This window comes from Tigriopus californicus, chromosome 11, assembly GCF_007210705.1.
Source record: "Tigriopus californicus strain San Diego chromosome 11, Tcal_SD_v2.1, whole genome shotgun sequence".
Lineage (NCBI taxonomy): Eukaryota > Metazoa > Arthropoda > Copepoda > Harpacticoida > Harpacticidae > Tigriopus > Tigriopus californicus.
This window is the reverse complement of record NC_081450.1, coordinates 6,249,011-6,266,915: the sequence shown is the minus strand read 5'-3', so window position 1 is coordinate 6,266,915 and position 17,905 is coordinate 6,249,011. Positions and strand designations below refer to the sequence as shown.

At 42.8% G+C, this 17,905-nt stretch overlaps 1 protein-coding gene across 1 annotated transcript in view; it reads left to right on the top strand.

The window, feature by feature from the left end:
• Positions 1-1,482: 1,482 nt before the first annotated feature.
• LOC131890393 (rho GTPase-activating protein 32-like) overlaps positions 1,483-17,905 on the top strand; it is a gene marked incomplete at its 5' end in the record, with an annotated part of 44,433 nt that continues 28,010 nt past the window's right edge. The window contains 3 exon segments of the mRNA XM_059239733.1: positions 1,483-1,601; positions 8,894-9,014; positions 15,795-16,223. Coding sequence (XP_059095716.1) covers positions 1,528-1,601; positions 8,894-9,014; positions 15,795-16,223 — 624 coding nt within the window.

Sequence of the window (17,905 nt, the reverse complement as noted above, 5' to 3'; positions counted from 1 at the left end):
TATACAGCAACACCTGCACATTTCTGTCGAATGTTGTTGTTGTTGTTGTTGTTGTTGTTGTTGTTGTGTGATGATGATGATGATGATAATGATGATTGTCTCTCCGGACTGCGTGCGTGTGTGTGAACTGTGTGTTGTTCAGTGCCAAGTCTGTGAGTCGATCGATCATAGTTTTGTTTTCCACGTCGGTTGAATTCTTGGCCCGGTTATTGTACATGCACTTGATTGGGCCGACGGCGGGGGATGCGATCCAAATCATGCCGGTGGACCCGCGTCTACCGACGGTGTGATCGGGCATGGGATCAGGCAACTTGCTACCTTTCCTCCCTCCATGCAGGCGGTGTTGCCCGTCCGTCCCTTTGTGTAACGAAAATCTCGTCTCCTTTCCTACTCCAGGAACCCTGGAACATGGACGGGCGGATTTAGAGAAGTCCTAGATGAGCCATGACCATGAAATTACCCAATTTCATCATTGAGGTATCAATTTTACAAGAAAGCCCTTTCAAAACAAAGGAGAAAATGTGTAGTGCTTAACGGAGTGTCCTAGAGTAGGGCGGCTTTACATTAGGATTCATTTTTTTAAATTCATTTGGCTTGATCAGCTTTTTGACGTCGTTTGGGTGATTTTCCCAAGACACCCAAAATACCTCAATTTCTGTAGAATTTCAAAACTAGTTAATGGCCAATTTCCCTTCCCATAGGCCATCAAAATCTACCACAGAAATGATGAATTGCTCAGCTTCTGTCTGCAATAGCCAATTTGTATGTTGCAATATTATATTTTGCTTTTTTCTTGATTAAATGAGTGGATCAATTGGTATGAGCCCTCTTAAAGATTGCTCCATAAATCAACACGGATGATTGAATAAAGCTTTCACATTTCTGATAATTGATTACACAAAGGGGCAAATGCATTCAATCTGTGTTAGTTATAATTTGAGTTTTAAGGTGGCATAACTTTTGATTTCAGTGTTCAATTAATGTGTAACTACCTGTGCAGTCGCACCAACCTAGCGCGAGTCTCATTTAAAAACCCGCAATGCGGTGACTTGATCCCGAAAAGTCAATTATCAACCTTGGCATTCCTGTCCAGTTTGCAGTGGTTCATGCCTTGTCTTACTTTCCGCGCGCTGTCAATCAACCAACCCTGTTGGTTTGTTTACGTTCAGACCTCGCGCTCCCGCTTGCGCTCCCGCTTGCACTCTTGCCAACGAAGTGACTGTATTCGTAAGTGGTTAATAATTCAAGGTATCTTGTCGGTTGCTTTGCCTTTATTATTTATTTGTGTAGAAATTAGTGGATGGAGCTATTGTATATCAGTGTCTTGTTCGGTTGAATAGTTGGTTGTTAGGAGCCTACTTTGTTTTTGATTAATAAGCTGGGTGGCCGGTCAATGGTCGTGGTGAAGTGATTTCCATGTCACTTTAAGTGAGCCTGGCTCATATCAGAAATTGAATCCGAGTGATTGGAGACGGTGGTTTGGGTGGGCTGATCAATTGTCATGAATATCAGTCATATCGCCCTCCGATGGCTTTTAGTGTTCGCGAATCTTCATCTGGCGAAAGGCCCAGATCGGCCAATGCCCACGTGTGTCCTTCAACGTAAGTCAATGCTGATGATCAGTCAGTCAGTCAGTAGTCAGTCAGATTTTAGGGATGTTAGGAGTCGATTTATGAGTTAGATATTGAGAAAGGCACGCTCGTGGAGAACAATCAAGTACCGGTTTTTCGATCCCGTCTCTCTCTTCGACGCTTTGGCAAATTAGTTTGAACAACGATTATTCCCATCTTCAATAGGCTAGATCAGGGACTTTGGCTACATACAATACGCTTACACAAAAAATAGATGCAAATCTCCCAAAAAACATTTCTGGATGAGCTGCATTGAATCGGAGCAAATTTAAGCAAAAGTATACTGCAAAAGTAAGCCACAAATCATTTTGTGTGAAATAAATATTTAACGAAACAAGGCGAACATATTTGGCCCCAAACGCATTACAAAGCAAGTTAGTTCCCAACTCTTCTACAATGCAACTCGTCGTGAATGACAATTCAGTGTCAATTAAAACTTGACACAAATCTGATTTCAAAAATATGTTCAGATCTATGGGATGTTGTAAACTAAAAAGTAGAAATGTTTTAACAATTGCATGCTGTTCAGACTGATGAAAAAGGTTTATCGGAAATGGGATTTAAAGTAATATTTCTTCTCTCATTTGTTGAACGATTCATGAATTGGGTGGAAACTTTCGTTTCGTCATCAAATTATGAATTGTTGACGTTTCTTGATTTGTAAAGTCAGAGAGTACAAAGCTGAAATGTGTTTATTTCAAGAATTCTAACTGAAGACATTTTAGTAAACAATTTTGCAAAACTATTTTCAATGAATCCAATACCTATTGCTTTATTCCTTCAGGCACAATCCCAGTGAAATGATACCGATTTCTTGAACACATTTTTTTTATCTTCGTTCTTTTTCCACCGATATGTTTTCCCCTTTACTTGGATATTGTCCCAAAGCAATTACTTGATTTATATTTTATAGCTCATAACTCCATCAATTAATCTTTGCTAACAAGAAATTTGGCAAAGATTTGTAGAGCTTGAGTTAGGAAAATATTGCATTAAAATATGACCATCGAATGGCATGCTTTTGTTAAAGGCTAGTGCTTTTCCAAAACTTAGTAGAAGTGAAAGTCCTCGACGCTAATTCAAATAGTTTGACACCAAGCTGCTCGTCAGGAAAATACGCTAAATAGAATGCTCATATCTAAGTCCAACCTAATAATGAAATATCTTATGCTCTTTTGAATTTCCTTGATTTCGCATTCATTTTTACAAAAGTCACGATTAAAGTTATGCAGGTCCAAAGATGTTTTACGAGGAGTATTTCAAAAATGAACTCTTGTATTGAGAAAGATGAAAAAAGTTGCACGTATTCAAAGAAGGTCCAAAATGTATCTGAGTACTGTTTGTCTTAAAAAGTGTCCAGAAACTTTGTCATGTGGTAACAATTAATCGATATATCCTCTTTAGTGAAATTCGTAAGAAATCTCCCTTTTTACACAATACCGAAAGCTTCATTGACAGGAAAGTACCAACCTACAATGTTGCTATTAAATTTCATACATCTGGATGTTTTGATTCGAATTTGAACAGCTCTTTCGAATATGAATGTCTCGCTTCATAAACACTGTTTTACGATAACGCCTCAATAGCATCAGCTCAAAAGGATTATGTTGCGAAAAAATAACCTTAAAGAGATCTTGCCATTCATTATTTGAGGAAAATAAGTCTAATACTCTCTAATGATAATGAGTTTTCATTAGCTTCAATGGGAATTTTCATCTTTATTTTCAAATCTTCTCCCCAAACGATGTCTCGTAAGTATTTTGGAGTTGAGCTTTCTTGAGTTGTTGCAAAATCCAATTTGCCTTCAAATTAGTCTCGATAGTGATAAGCTCAGCCCAAAGCCATTGCAGTTTTGTCAAGCGACTAAGACTTATGCAAATTAGCCGCCTCCACTCCAATAAACCACGCATAATTCTTCAGAAAAATGACTTAGCAGGCGGTATTTTTGCTGTGCCTGCAAAAACTGCAGATAATAGTTCAAAGTTGGGCGTCATGAATTGATTGTCTAAGCTTTTGAGCCTTTGAGTGAGTATTGCTTGGATGAGATCGTGTCCTTAATGGGGAAACTGTTCATTTATCATTTGAGCGCTTCAGAGCCTCAGAGAAGAGAACTGGCCGCGCCGATTTTGACGTGTGTAGAGGCTTTGGGCAATATTTTTTCCACAGAATAAGAACAAGAACTTTTCAAGGTGAGGGGTCTATCTAATGCGTGCTACAATATCAATGATGCTTGAAAGTTGTTGCCACTGTGTTGTCTTTGCAAAACAGCCAAGACCATATATTTTGTGTTTGACGGTAGAAGTAGTTTCCATCGCCTGGATGAACATGAATCGCATTCGATTTGCTTTGAGAACTACTGTCGATAGTTCTTTTGTCGTCTGATTTATATGTTGGGTGAGAATAGTTTCCACCAATCATTCAGCAATTTAGATTTCTCTTCTCTCTTCTCGTATGGACCGTGGAGGTATTGGAAATTCGGGGAATTTCTTTGAACTTTCGAGGACAAAGGCTTCCTTGACTCATCCAAGTGTTTACCTTTCCTTTCGTCCCCATGTCCCCACCGATGATCTGAATCCGAATCACGTTCCTAAAAACTCAAGACACGTCTTGGACAAAAATGTTATCCTGGATGAAGTCGGACCCCCGCCCCAAAAAAAAAAATCAGTGATTCTTGTTATGTGTTCTTTCGCTCTTTGAAGGGATGGAATAATGTCCATCTCCTCGTCAGGATTCCACGCGATGATTATGTCGTGACAAATCAGAATGTGGTAAAGGTCTTTTCCAGACCAAAAGTGGCCAGAGGGTGTGTTTTACGATTTTGATATCCAGCTTAATTGGATAAACATGGCACAGGTCTCAACGATGGGAGTCGCACTTTGGTTGAGCATTTTTGATCGAGTTCAAACTTTTGAAATGATTTCTGAACCCTTGATTTCACGGTGCCACTTCCTGTCATCAGATATAATTTGTTTGTAATTGTTGCGTCCTCTCCATTCAAAGTGCCCAATTGGAACGAAGTTGTGGAGTTTGAACATATGGAGACTGACAAAGTTTTTTAGATTTCGAGTCCTTGACTCATGATTAAAGCTGATTACGCCTTGTGTTTACGCATTTACTTTCAAAATGAAACTGCTCTTGAAGTATGCCAGCCAGTGGTGGTACTTACGGATTATTATCTCGTCATCGCTGAAATCTGACCTTTTGCTCAACAAAGTGAATCAACCCTCTTCCTCAAATCCCGCTGTATGCTTGATCCATTTCGTGGATGTCTCTCATCAAATTGTTACACCATTGTTCACGTATACCATATATTCTGGCTCTGTTGATGCTGATGGTTTCGACACGACTTCTCACTTACAACTGCACTTTTCTCCATGCATATTCTATTTCAACTTCTTGTTTCTGATCGCCGTGAAGTCCCTCTTCATAAGAGCCCTTTTTGTGCCTTTTCAATCTTTTTGTCATTGTGGCTGCCACAGCATCGAAGTTTTCCCTCGCCGAGCATGTTGGCTGTGGCCCAAGTACAGTCAGAACGAACAACGAACTGCAAGAGATTGCACTACTGGTGCTGTACGTACATACGTAGTATGTGGGCATGATGAACTCAAGGGATTGAGCATGAAGTTTCTCCTTCTCTCAGTTTGATTGACGCACTTCCAGAGTGAAGACTTGAATATTCTCATCGTTATTCTACACAACGAAGATTCTGCGCTAGGATTGACTAATGAATGTGTAGGCCATTCAAGTGACTCCATAAAGTGTTGTTCCAACCATGTTTCGGAGACGGGAAGTTTTTCAAACGCTTTATGACCGATTGTTTCGTTGTGATATCGGTTTTGCCGTGAGTGTGCCGGAATACTAGCAGTTACTAATACGAGGTTGAAGTGTGTCCTGAGGTCCTGTGATGTGGGGATTCATTGGAGCAGAAATTTGTCGTCGTTAGAAAAAAAAGCGCTTGGAAACAGAGGTTGTGGGACGAAGAAACAATTTGACCATCCACTTCTCATCTGTCATGATTGAGAGAAGGAATTGTTCATTGTGTAGATTTTGATCGCTCATTAGCCTATCATTAGAGAATCGTGATCATGGAGAAGTTGTATTGTGAGAATATCTTGAAGGTGGTTGATTGAAGTGCTCATGAAATCATAGTGGAATACACTGACATACGTCAAAGTGCTTGGGAGGAGCGCTCCTTATTCTACCCATCCAATCATGTTTCGCTCCCACAGTTTGGACTTCAGTGGCATAAAACGAAGAAAGAGGAAACAGGTGACCCAAAAACGACAAATCGAGACATACGATGAAAACTTTAGGCGTATCGGAAATCTATCTACTCTGAAACGAAACCTCTCCCTGAGGCAACTATGGTAAGGTTCGGTTAGGTGCATGCCGAGTCGATAACAAAATCTGTTTCAAAGAGGAAAAGGCAGCGTCAGTATCCCTGGAGACTTAAGGCCCACATCAAAGAGCTACTACTCTCTCTTTCTCTCTCTCTGTTTGGCTCTATGCACTGCGGATAGTGAAGCCCTCCGAATCTCCTTGAGCACTGTCCAAAGAGAAGCCCGAGTAAGAAATGGAAACCCGTTTTCAGGGGCAACGGCAACGACGCCCTTCTCTCGGTTGTTCTCTTGTCTCTCTTTTGGCTAGAATCTGGAACTGGGAACAATTTTCACTGGGCCCTCACGAAGGACGAGTGAACATTGCAGAACATGGACAGTTGAAGAGGAAAAAGCGAAGGGAATGCACTAAAACTCTGGCCCGCTCTTTGAGGCCTAGGCAATAGGGAGAATCTACTGGGAGCTTGCCAGGAATAAGCTTGAGATGGATCAAGTCGCCTTTAATGGAACAGAGAATGTGGAACCCAATACCAATTCCTGATCGAATGGTATCCTCCTAATTAGATGTTGTGATTTTTGTAGGCCGTATTCTGATTTTTACAGCGGGTAGGAAAGTTGAGAGTTCCGCTTTCGATCATTCGATTTGCCCAAAAACACGAATGATTGAAAAACCGTAACTTCGAGTAAGTTGTTAGATTTGGGCGAGTTTTTCCAGGGCCTTCTGGTCACAATGCGGCCTTGCGTGGAAATGTGCCCATTTTACCGGCACCAGTCGCAGAGAAGTGTTCCATCCGTGTTGGAACAATTTGAGCAGTGTTGCAAGAGAATTGTGACGTACCAGCATAAAAAGATATGTGGGAGTGGTTAATTTTATCCAAAAGGGCTCGATCTGCCTCCATGTCTTTAAGACGGTGAGTTGGTGTACTCGAGCGCAATGTAAGCAACAATTAAGGTACCAAACATCGATAGGGCGATATCATGACAATAATCCATTCAAATGCCTTTTTCTCGTTCCCCAATGATCACTTGTGAAGCCAAATATTCCATTGATTGAACACCATGTACTAGCACTAGTGCATAAGGAAATGGAGGGGAGGGAATCAAACAGTGGATGGAGGGTTCGTTCCCTCAACGGTGCTTACTTAGGCGTAAATTCTATGCCGTGCGTCTACAGTACACTACTTATACGTATATGCTGGTAAAGAACGTAGTAGGGGCAGTGGTAGATGGTAGTCCAACTACCAAAAGAGCCTCGTCGTTTCTTCTAACAGTCCATGTGCATGGATCTAGGAGTGGTTGGTAGTGTTTCTTGGTTGTCTGTGATGATCGTCGTCCAGGCTGAATCAGCTCCAGCTGCCAAATTGGAAGTTAAAAGTCTCCCCCCCCCCAGTGCAGTGGGCAGCACTGTATCGATGAATGTTAGTCAGTCGTTGGTTGGTTCGGATGGACAGTTCTTGAAGTTCGTTGCAAAAGAGGTTAGCCGCTATGGATAGAGGAGTTGGTGTACTACTGGCGCCTTTACCAGATCCAGCGAGTGTTTTTGCATCAACCAACACCGGATCTGATAGGCTTTCAACTCTTCAACATTAGAAGAAAGTGATGTAGAAAACAAAGACGCATCATGTCTGTGGTCCTCAAGTGCTCTGTCTCTCCTCTCATACACCCTGTGATGAGCTTTGGGCATAGAATATTCATCGAATTCGACCCATATCATCTCCGAGCTATAGTGCCTGCGAGTGTCCCGAAAAAGTGCTTTATAATTCAGTGACCCCTACTTGACCATCTTTACTCAGCACCAACCGAAACCTCTTGTCCGTTAAGAATCATTTCCTTGCTGCTCAGTTTTCTCTCAAAATCAGCTCTATACGTAGAATATTAAATGGAGAGACCAATGCAATTTCTTGCTGCTCCGCCTCTGATAGTCGATTTTTACCGGAAGTTGTGATATCACGCTGCTTTATTTTGTTTATCTCAAGAAAATGGGAACCGGATCCCTTGTTCTCAGAAACAGTGTGTTTCTACGAGTATGTACTCCTTTCAAGAAGTGCAAGCGAACTGTGTAATTGAACACAAAGGATATTTCGTGGTCTTGTCCTGAGGCAATCAAATGCCTGAATTTTATATTGTGCTCTGGCCATGTCGAAAAAGTAAAACCACATTTTCTTGTTGAGCGAGGCCCGAGTCAGTCGAAGTCAAATCGTGAAACTGTAACCGAGATCCAGGACATGAAACAATCATGGATCGAACTAACTTTCAGGGATATTTGACTGAAGCTTTGTATCAACATAGCCGTTCAGCTAATTCTTCTGAAAGCGAGGAGGAAACTGCGTCGAAGGTTCCACCCCCCACTGAAATTGAAGACCAAAATTCAAGGAACAAGACCAACTTCATCTCTTCTGTTGACAAGGAGAGCAATATCATAGAAGATGGCGAGTCATCAATCTCCGGATCATCCCAGCGTCGCCATTTTCTCAAGGGACACAAAATAAGTTTTTCCAACTTTCAAGGGCTGCCAAATTACTTGGAGCGGAAGCTGTCGTTCCAGGGACGTCGTCGGAATAGCGACCTTATTCTAAAACGAAGTTCGAGCTCTCGAGACTTTGGAACCAAAGAAAAAAACAAATTCTCTGCGGTTCAAAGTTGTGAAAATGTGCAAATCGAGAGGTCTGTCAACCCTGACGGATCTGAGTTCAATGTGTTCCACGAGTTAAAGAGAGCCCTCACTGTGGGTTCCGTCGTGGCCAACTGGAATCGATCTTTCAGACAAAGGGTCAACTCCCGAACTCAAAGTTTCAAAAACATGGACAGAGCAGGCAGACTTTTCCCATTTCGGTATTTTCCTTTTGACGTTTGCCTCTTGTTTCACGTTATACCCAAGACTTGACAAGCATTCCTCGGTTCTCATTAATATTTTAATTACTCTAGGCCTTCGATTCCAACCACGAGGATGTCAACGTCCGACCTCAGGTCCCACCAGGAACAACTTCAGTCCGGCCGTTTCCGTGCTCGAGGCCTCTCCAACATCGATCCCAAATTTGTGTCACAGGTAAGGTCAATTAAGTTCTAATGGCTTTAAATTGAAGACTTAGTTTGCGAATTCTCTCAAAGAGATGGGCGTGTCGGATTTTTTTTTAGAACTTAGCTGTAAGTTTGATGATCAGGATCTGGGATATTTCAACGGTATTCATCAAAGATCGAACATAAGCCCCCGCATGAAGAAAGATGGAACATTATTTTGTATCGTTGGTTCTTTCTCATAGCAACATAGGCCTTTGTAACATTACCATAAAGTTTCCCATTGTTCCTCTTCGGGATGATAAGCCTCCCAAGTGTATGAGAGAGACAAGCGGAATATTTTGACGAAAAAATGCAGTCCATTTCTGATGTGTACGGTACGTACGTTATTTTCTCCTTCTTTTGTCGATACGGCATTAACGTGAATTGACAGATTTCTCTTGATACAGAATTTTGAGGTTGAGTTTGTCGGAAATGCATGCGGGGAAATGGATAGTGTTGGGTTGAAAGAGCTTCTTTTTAGATCCATCTTGAGATAATGGAAAGGGCTCCTCATCTCCCTCGTTTCGCCCATCTCTCTGCTTTATGAAGTGAGAAAATGTCTTGATACTGAACAGTATTTTTCACTCCCGTGGTCTTCAGATTTGGAGGGCAGATTTCTATCTCTTTGGAAGGGATCGAAAGGGGGAAAATATCCATCGCAAAGAAGGTAGAGAGAAAGCCATTCCACAATTGCCATTGAATACCCAAAGAAGACAGCCAAGAACAGGGATCTTGGCACCAAGATATGGGAGAGTTGTCAACACTACTAAGATTGCCGTTGTTCCAATAACAGATCATCCCGTGGAAAACTGAGATTTGGAATCATCAACGAGTAATGAGTGAGCTTTGACTGTAGGAGAAGTTAGAGCTTTTTCCTATGTAGGTTGAAGCAGTATTGCTATCGAACATTTTAGTGCTGGTCAATTTCTTTGGAAGCGTGAACTCTAACTTGGATCAAAATATAAAATGTTGTAGAGACCTTAAATTGGAACACTGACAAGTGGAGCCTCCACCAGATCCAAATTTGTGGCTCGCAGATATCCACAATCAATCTTTTGTTCCCAAGTCTCATGTCTGTTCCAAAAGCTTCCATCTTTTTTGGCCAAGACGGCTTCGAATGATTTATATCTGACACCGTGCCCAGGACAAAATTAAATAAACCCTTCACCACCGGTACAACGAATGTCTGGAGTTTAACATTCAAGTCACGTCGAGTCCAGGTGGAGCAACTAACTTTGCAGCCCTTTCCTGTCTCATTATGAAAAGCTATCAAGTGGTTCACTCGAGCTTAAGTACGTACGTCCGAGTTTTCAGAATAAAACAGGGTCAAATGTTCACCCTCTTTGTCATTCTTTTTGTCCCCGTTCATACTTGGAGATATTGGCCGTAATCTAGCTCAAGAAGTCCCCCTACCTTTGAATTACTTTACACCTTCGAGGGGTCCATCTTAATGTGTTTTGTAACCACGGGGACTCTGCCAATCTCCCTACCGTCCCCATAACTTCCTTCAAGCTTGCAGGGTTAGGCAATCCTTTTCTTGAGACGTTTTCTTTTTGAGAAATGCGACCACCGCATCCGGGTAATGGAATTATTCGGTTCCACTACGGCAGTCAATATATCTTTGAGCTGCCTCCTTATCCTTGCCCGAAATCCATCTGTAATCCACACGCCAACATTTAAGGCCGTTTTGTTCCCTGTGCCTTCTTCCAATGCACAAGAAGATGTCCGAGAAAACGCATGTACGTCTAACAATATGTAGAGGGAGTAATACGCTCGTCCGTTCTTCTTGACTGTGAAGGAAAAGAAAGAAAAAAAAAAAAGAAAGAAGGAACGGATCCGACGAAGGAACGAGCGAAGGAACGAACAGCCCAGAGTTCTGGCCCTTTTTTGGGAAACTGGACCACTGAAGAGCGACATGGAACTCGAGAACTAAGAGGAGAATACAAAAGCCGTTGGCGAGGCTGGCCTTCCTGCTCCTTCTCCTCCTAGATCCCGGTTGCTCGTAGGAGGTGAATGTCGTCGAGGAGGCCGTCATTTCGCCCTCGTTGTGTCAATACGCAAGAATATGAGTCAGTAGCCGTTTGACATCTCTGAAAGGTGGATTGAGGATTAAAGCTGAAGAATGAGCGGTTCATTCATTTGAAAGTGAATGAGTCTGAGATGGTGATGGTGATCTGTGCAACCTCAGGAGAGTCTGGTTGATCTCAAGGCACCATGTGTGCACTCAGTGGCTTATTGTTCTTGAAGTTTTCCCACTTCCCAACTTGGGAGTAACTTATCATCGCCAGCCTCCACTCTTTGGGAGCAACATTCATATCTGATGGGTTTCTAGATCGGCGTCTTCAAGATCCCTTGCCTTTACAAGTCTTTCGTCTTGATAACTGTTAGTGTTTGTGGCCAAACTTAAAGGTCCAAACAATGAAGACAATGAAGGCCATACAAGCCCATAGATCCTCGAACAAGAGCAGACCCAAGAAGTTCGAGGTGACTAAGGTGGGCTGGCCGAGCCCCATGACAAACTGATGGGGAAATGTTATTTTTTCACTTAACCGTCAATTCAAAGCACTCATCTGGGGGTGATTTCTCCGTTAACGCTGCGATGTGAAAGAGAAAGAAGGCTATCCACGAGCTAAATTGCTTTTGTTTGGCTTCCTTCTTAATGGTCTTAGTTGGGAAGACGAGGAAGAAGGAGCAGACTTGGTTTTGAAGCATAGTTATAGGACCATTAAAAGATGGCTATGTATAGGAAAGCTGAGCATAGACTTTTACTTGATCCCACATGCATAAAAAGGCCTGAGAGACCAAGGGCTTTTACGCAATTACGTCAATTCTCTTGGATGTTTTTACGACCATGATGTAAAGGGTAAAGATATTGGATTGTGTCGGAATTCTATCAATCTTGCCATTTCTCGTTCAAGGCTTCATTATTCTTTTTTACTGTGCCAAATCTTGGCTTTAGACTTTTTTCAATTCACAAGGAAACCGTCGACTGTTGCTGTTGTCGAATAGAACGATATTTCTTGTCTACTGAGGATTAGGAGGAATCTTGGGAAATCCCTGTCATTTTGACCGAATCCTTTCACCCAGTGAAGTCAAAAGAGACCCCCTTATACTGGAATATGTTTTTGAACTGGATGAAATTGAGTTGTACCCTTGGTATGAAGTGAGGGCCCTCGAAAACAATTGAGCTCACCAAAGTTTCTCACATTGTTTTAAGTTTTGTTTTCCTCAATATGGATGCTTTGACATTCCCTGGAAATACAATTTGTGGTCTCAAAGGAAACTACTATCCGACGGTTGTAAAGGATTGCTTGAGAGACTTCTTCATCCAGTTTTTTGTGACCAAGCTCAAGGGAACCGAGTTCTTCACCAAGGAATTTAGTGACATTGTTTGTGCATTGACTCTCATCCCATAGAAAAGAAGTCTGAGAGGTCCACAAAAAAGGGACTCTTGTAATTCAGTTATTTACCATTTCCTTACTCCTGATCCCTCTTGATACCAAATGATCCCTTAATCCAAACTGAACTTGAAACAAAACATATTTACTTTTTCACAGGAGAGCAACCTGGGAAATCGAGCATAATGTCCTCACACGGGTCTTGTTTTGTTCAAACTCCACCCTCAAAGTGTAGAGATCCCAAAAGCCTGATATGATGGGCTCGCCGGTTAATTGTGTCATCAAAGGAGATTTATAGCCTAATTTGCGAAAAAGCTTTTCCCCTGCAAAGTGTGTATGGCGCATTACACTTGCTCTTAGCGAAAGAGCTCAAATAGCCTTTTATTGTATAATCCTCAAACAAAACTATCTTGCAGAGTAATAGTAGTGAGAAGATCCTTTGGCAAAAGGGAGAATTTGGGGGAACATGACTAAGTTTAGGAATGCCAATTTGCAACTAGCAAACCTAAAGGACTTAAAATGCAACTTGCTGAGTGGAAACAACGGCTGCGACAAACCAACCTTGTGGTTGCTACCAGTTTGTATTTAGCACGATAAGCGATCTTGGTTTCTCTGCTGATTTTGTTTGCTGATTATGGGCTGACTAGTCATTGCTCGAGGTGAACTTACTCCAATAATTTGCGAGGTTTACACAAGGCTCGAGTTATAACTGCAAGACCATTAGCAGAGAGCTAAGACCATGTGGATCTCATGAACCATTTGCACAGTCATGATCACACCTTGTGACTTGGAGAGTAATGTTTCGAGGTCCAAGAGGTCACGCCATGCTTGAGTAGTGTTCCCATTTTCATTCCCAAAGCCCGGAAAAAGGCCACCAAACCAACGAGGGAAACTTTCTCCCCAAGTCCTATAGCAAACACCAGAAACATACGTGTCAATATTATGGCATCCCAAACTGGATGAGTTTGCTTGCATTGATGTGCTATGTCGGCGTGAAAGTGCAAATAACCCTTCCTGTATCTGTCAGGAAAGTCCAATTAGCAACGTGTAAGACTAAAAACAACATAAGAGCCAGATGCATTGGAAATTAGGTTTGATGAAACGTTCAGGTGTTTCCTCTCAACAGATGAGTGAGACACACACACACACACACAGTGTAAGAGTGGCCTCGAAATGCCGAGAATGTTCTTCATCCTTGCCGTAAACTAGCTCAAGTAGGACGGGCATAGGAACGGGCATGTGGTGTGGCGTGTCCATCTGTTCCACTGTTTTTCTTTGCTGCATGATGTTCCAATTTCACTCTGGAGAACTAGAGGGAATGAGACTGCCCGGAGCACGACTTGAGTGCCTGAGGCCCTAGAGAATTATTGCAAAAAATGAGCACGTCCAATGTGCGCCACAACTTCAAAGTGGCGTCTCCAATCTTCGTTTGCATCATTTTCCGTTTCTTTTGTTCAATTGCTACCTTGTCTCAATGAGGCATAAAGCATGCCTTGAAAGGGAAAATGGAAAAGACAGATTGATTGATCAGGTCCTTACAGGAACTCATCAGGAGCATAGAGTACTTTGAACTGATCCTGACAGGATTCATTAAGTGGATAATCGAGCATAGATAGGTGTTGCTACTACAAGTTAAACATGACTGCTCTTCAGTTCAATAAAGGACTCATTTTCGATAAACTATAGCCCTAAAACAACGTAATTTGATACCATTCGTTACCTTATCATGAGCTTTTCATTAAGGTCTGCAATGACAAAGAACCAAGAACGATAGGTTTTTTCTTAAGCCAGGGACTTTTGTATTTGTAACAATTTAACTTTATTTTCCGCCTTCATCTTAGACTGAAGATGTTAAATGCTCTTGGGATTACCTTCGATGATCTAGAGACGGGGAAACTTTTGACAGTTATCTTCTAACAAGACCAATCAACACTCTTTGTAGATTACCCCGACTGTTTGTTCCTGGATCATACTTGCTGAGCCTTACCTAGGTACTACGTCGTACTGTACCTACATGGGTTACTCTGCAGTAGTAACAAATTCCTTTCCAAAAGTTTGGCAGTTGATTTCTTGTCCTGGGATTCATTGGCCGGGAGGAAGTTTTCTTAAGATCTTGAAAGTTTTATGGTTGGCGAGAAAAGGGGACTTGGGCTCGAGTAAGTCTCCAGAATGTCTCCCCTCTTTTCCCTTTTCTAATATTTGTTGGAACAGGAAACAGGGCAAGAACCAAACTTATTCAAAAGAGGGAAGATCCGTAAGGCAATGATTTATGTGCGTTTCCTATTGGCACGGTGGCACGGTGAATCCTTTTTAAAGGGTAGACGACTGTTGTCGAAAAACTTCTCCAATAAAATATGCTTGTGTAACAAAAATACCGAAGAAAAACACATCAGTTTGTCATGATTTCGCACTCAACCACGTGTCAAAGAACATGAAATGACACTTTCGTCATGTCGCTGAGGCTTCCCAAAGAGCCGAGTGTTGGCAGGATTCGACGGTATTCTGACCGGGTTCTCTCTGGATGCAAAGATTTGGCATCGGAATGCACGGTGAGTAGTATTGGAAATCTCTTCCGTTCCAAGACATGTCGGGTCCTTGTACGTAGGCAAGAGCTACGTCCGTGGAGGGTGATGTCTCATGTGTATTCGCAAAGATCCACGTTCCAATCTCCGTTATCCGCCCGTGGTGGGTCCCTCGGATCAGTTTCAAGTATATGACCCAATTTCTAGCGGACCTGTTCGTCTTTACTTGGTCACATACAATCCTCCACATTACTGCGTACTCGTGCCATTACTGGTACACTATCTCTTTTCTTGATCCTCACTTCCTGCGCAATTTTGGTTCCATCCCTGTCCCCTCTTCCTAGTTATGCTGCTCTCCCTTCATTCTCTTTTTCCATTTACTGTAATGCAATCTCATCTTCACCAATGACAGCGTGTACTATAGAAGGCATCTGAGTTGCTGAGCTTCTGTCACAGACAAGAAGAGATTGGCCAAACTTGGTCCCAAAATTTGTTCCAAATCTTACCCCAACATTCAGTGCTCGCTCGCACTACTGTTTCCAAAGCCAAGTCAAGGCTCAACTCAGTGGGCGGAAAAGATCTGTTCCATGTCAGCATATTGAGCAAATGAGAGTTCCCTGCTCTGCAATACTGCTTTCATTGAAGGGTCCCAAATAGTGATCGTAATCCCCTTGGTAATCGACGAACTGTAAATGATCGGTCCGACCATGCTTGTCCAGATTGTTCCTACAAATCACAGAGCTGATAACTTTATTACATCCTCACATTCAATATATCAATAGTACCACTTCGATCCTATCAAGGCCAAAGGCGCTCCTTAATGAATCTTTGCTCTTTTCCTAATTTCAGAGTGGCCTTTGCTCCAGTTCTGAATTGGAAACTTCCAGAGGTGCCATTCGAATTCAGCATCTAACTGCCGGCCAGACCTCGTCCTGCCAAGCCAACTCGACCAACGAGGGCGTGGCTCGCTTCCCTCGCCTTCAAGATTGCGCTCATTTCCACTATGAATGTACCGAGATTGGACCGCTCATTTTGGAACTTGTGGACAAGGACGAGGAACTTCGCTCGGTGAACCCCAACCCTGTGCCCGGTGATTCGTGGCTTCTGAGTGTTCAAGTGACTTCCAGAGGTCGCACTTGGGTTGTGCGACGAAGTTATGAGAATTTTGTTTTACTCGACAAGCAGAGCCATCAGTGTGTTTATGACCGGCGGTATTCTCAATTACCTGAAATTGTGGAGGCGGAAAATTTGTCTATTTCGAACGGACATTCGCACGAGGTAAGACAATGATATTCAATTCTTATTTCTAAATTGATTTCTTTAAATCTATTCGATTTTTTTTGTGGTTGATGACGCTTTATTTATTCTGTGCCCCCGAAATCCCCCTCTGTTCGAGAAACAAGCAGGCAATATTTTCTCACGACAGATGTCGCTCAATGCCGGATTTCTCTCTTCCGAGTAAATGCCCTCCTCCCAAACGCCACCTTTTGAGCTGATGGGGGAAGATAGCGTGAAAGTACCGGAAAGCTTACTTGGTTCACGAAAAAGAGTGTTGAAAATCGGAGTGCTGAAAGTGTGCTCAACAGCTCACGACTCTCGGTTCTCCTCTTGACGCACCCCAGGTTCGTTGTAGAATTGCATGGCAAAGGGAACAGTCTCCTGGAACAGGACGAACGTGAACGGGTGCTCCCAAAAGCGTGTGGATCATGGACAACGAGAAAAGACAGGAGGAGGGGAATCAGCGCACTCTTAGCCGTACTTTAGACATACTACTATAGCTCGCTTGGGTTGGTTCTTTCTTTCGTCCCATTCAACCCTTGATGAAAGAGAATTCCCCGAGTTTTCTCCCTCATGAATCTACCCTAACCGCCCCATGATACTGTACGTACATAGCGAAATGTATTGCTAGCCGGGAGTCGGGGCGAAATGAGCTTCCATTTCGGGGTCCCAAGAAGAGGAAGAGACCGAGAGAAGTAGAAAGACAGAAAGACAGAAAGAAAGAGAGGCAGGACCCTGTTCCTCTGTCTTCTTGCTTTGATAAGTGTCAAGACAGGAGGAGAAAACGGGCAGGATTCCGCAGCAGAACTTCCGATGAAAGAGTGTGTCGTCGCTGTTGTTGTTGTGACCATTTCGCTCGCGTTATTTTACTTTGGCCACCCCTATTAAGCAAGTGAGAAGCAGAACCCGAGCGAAAAGTGGGGGTGCCTAGAATAAAACTGGGATCGCATTTGACCCACATGGGGATTGTCGACAACAGTGTGGAATGAGTTGTGCTTCGGTGAAAATGTGCTTGAAAAGGTGGAAATTGCTGTTTGTTCAATGTGATATCGACCTCTAGTCATGTCTCCCATTGGCGATAGTCGGATTATTCATGGAATCCATGCGGGCGACATCCTCGTACCTTATCAAGAGGTAGGTCAGCTGTAGGCTTGTCAGTGAGCATTGCAGGGGGAACCAGAGCCAGGATTCTGACACACGGTCTGCCAATGATGATTCATTCTTATCAAGTGGGTGTTTATCCACATGCAAGACTGCAATCGCCAGACAGAGTGACTTGAAATTTGTTTTTCTCGTCTTCTTGCGTCCAACCTCGTTTTCAAAGCCCAGGTTCCCACAATTTTCCACCCAATCAAATTATCGAACCGCCAAGAAAACGACATTACAACATAGTGAGCAAGAGACCGAGCGGGGAAGAAATAACACTGTCCCCCTTGGATATTACAATATATTTTGTATAGTTCATGTTCCCCCTAGAGGGATTCCATTGAGGGTGTCTACTGACCCCCTGTTTGCCTTCGTGAACCACTGGGAGGAAGCCACCCTCACACTTTCCCCAGGAAAATGACATCAATATATTTCGTGGTCGGCGGGATTCTTAAGCTGGCCATAAAGACAGGAATTAAGAGATCAGAGACCCGCATTGCCGATACGCGCCAAAGAGTCACATATATATAGACAGG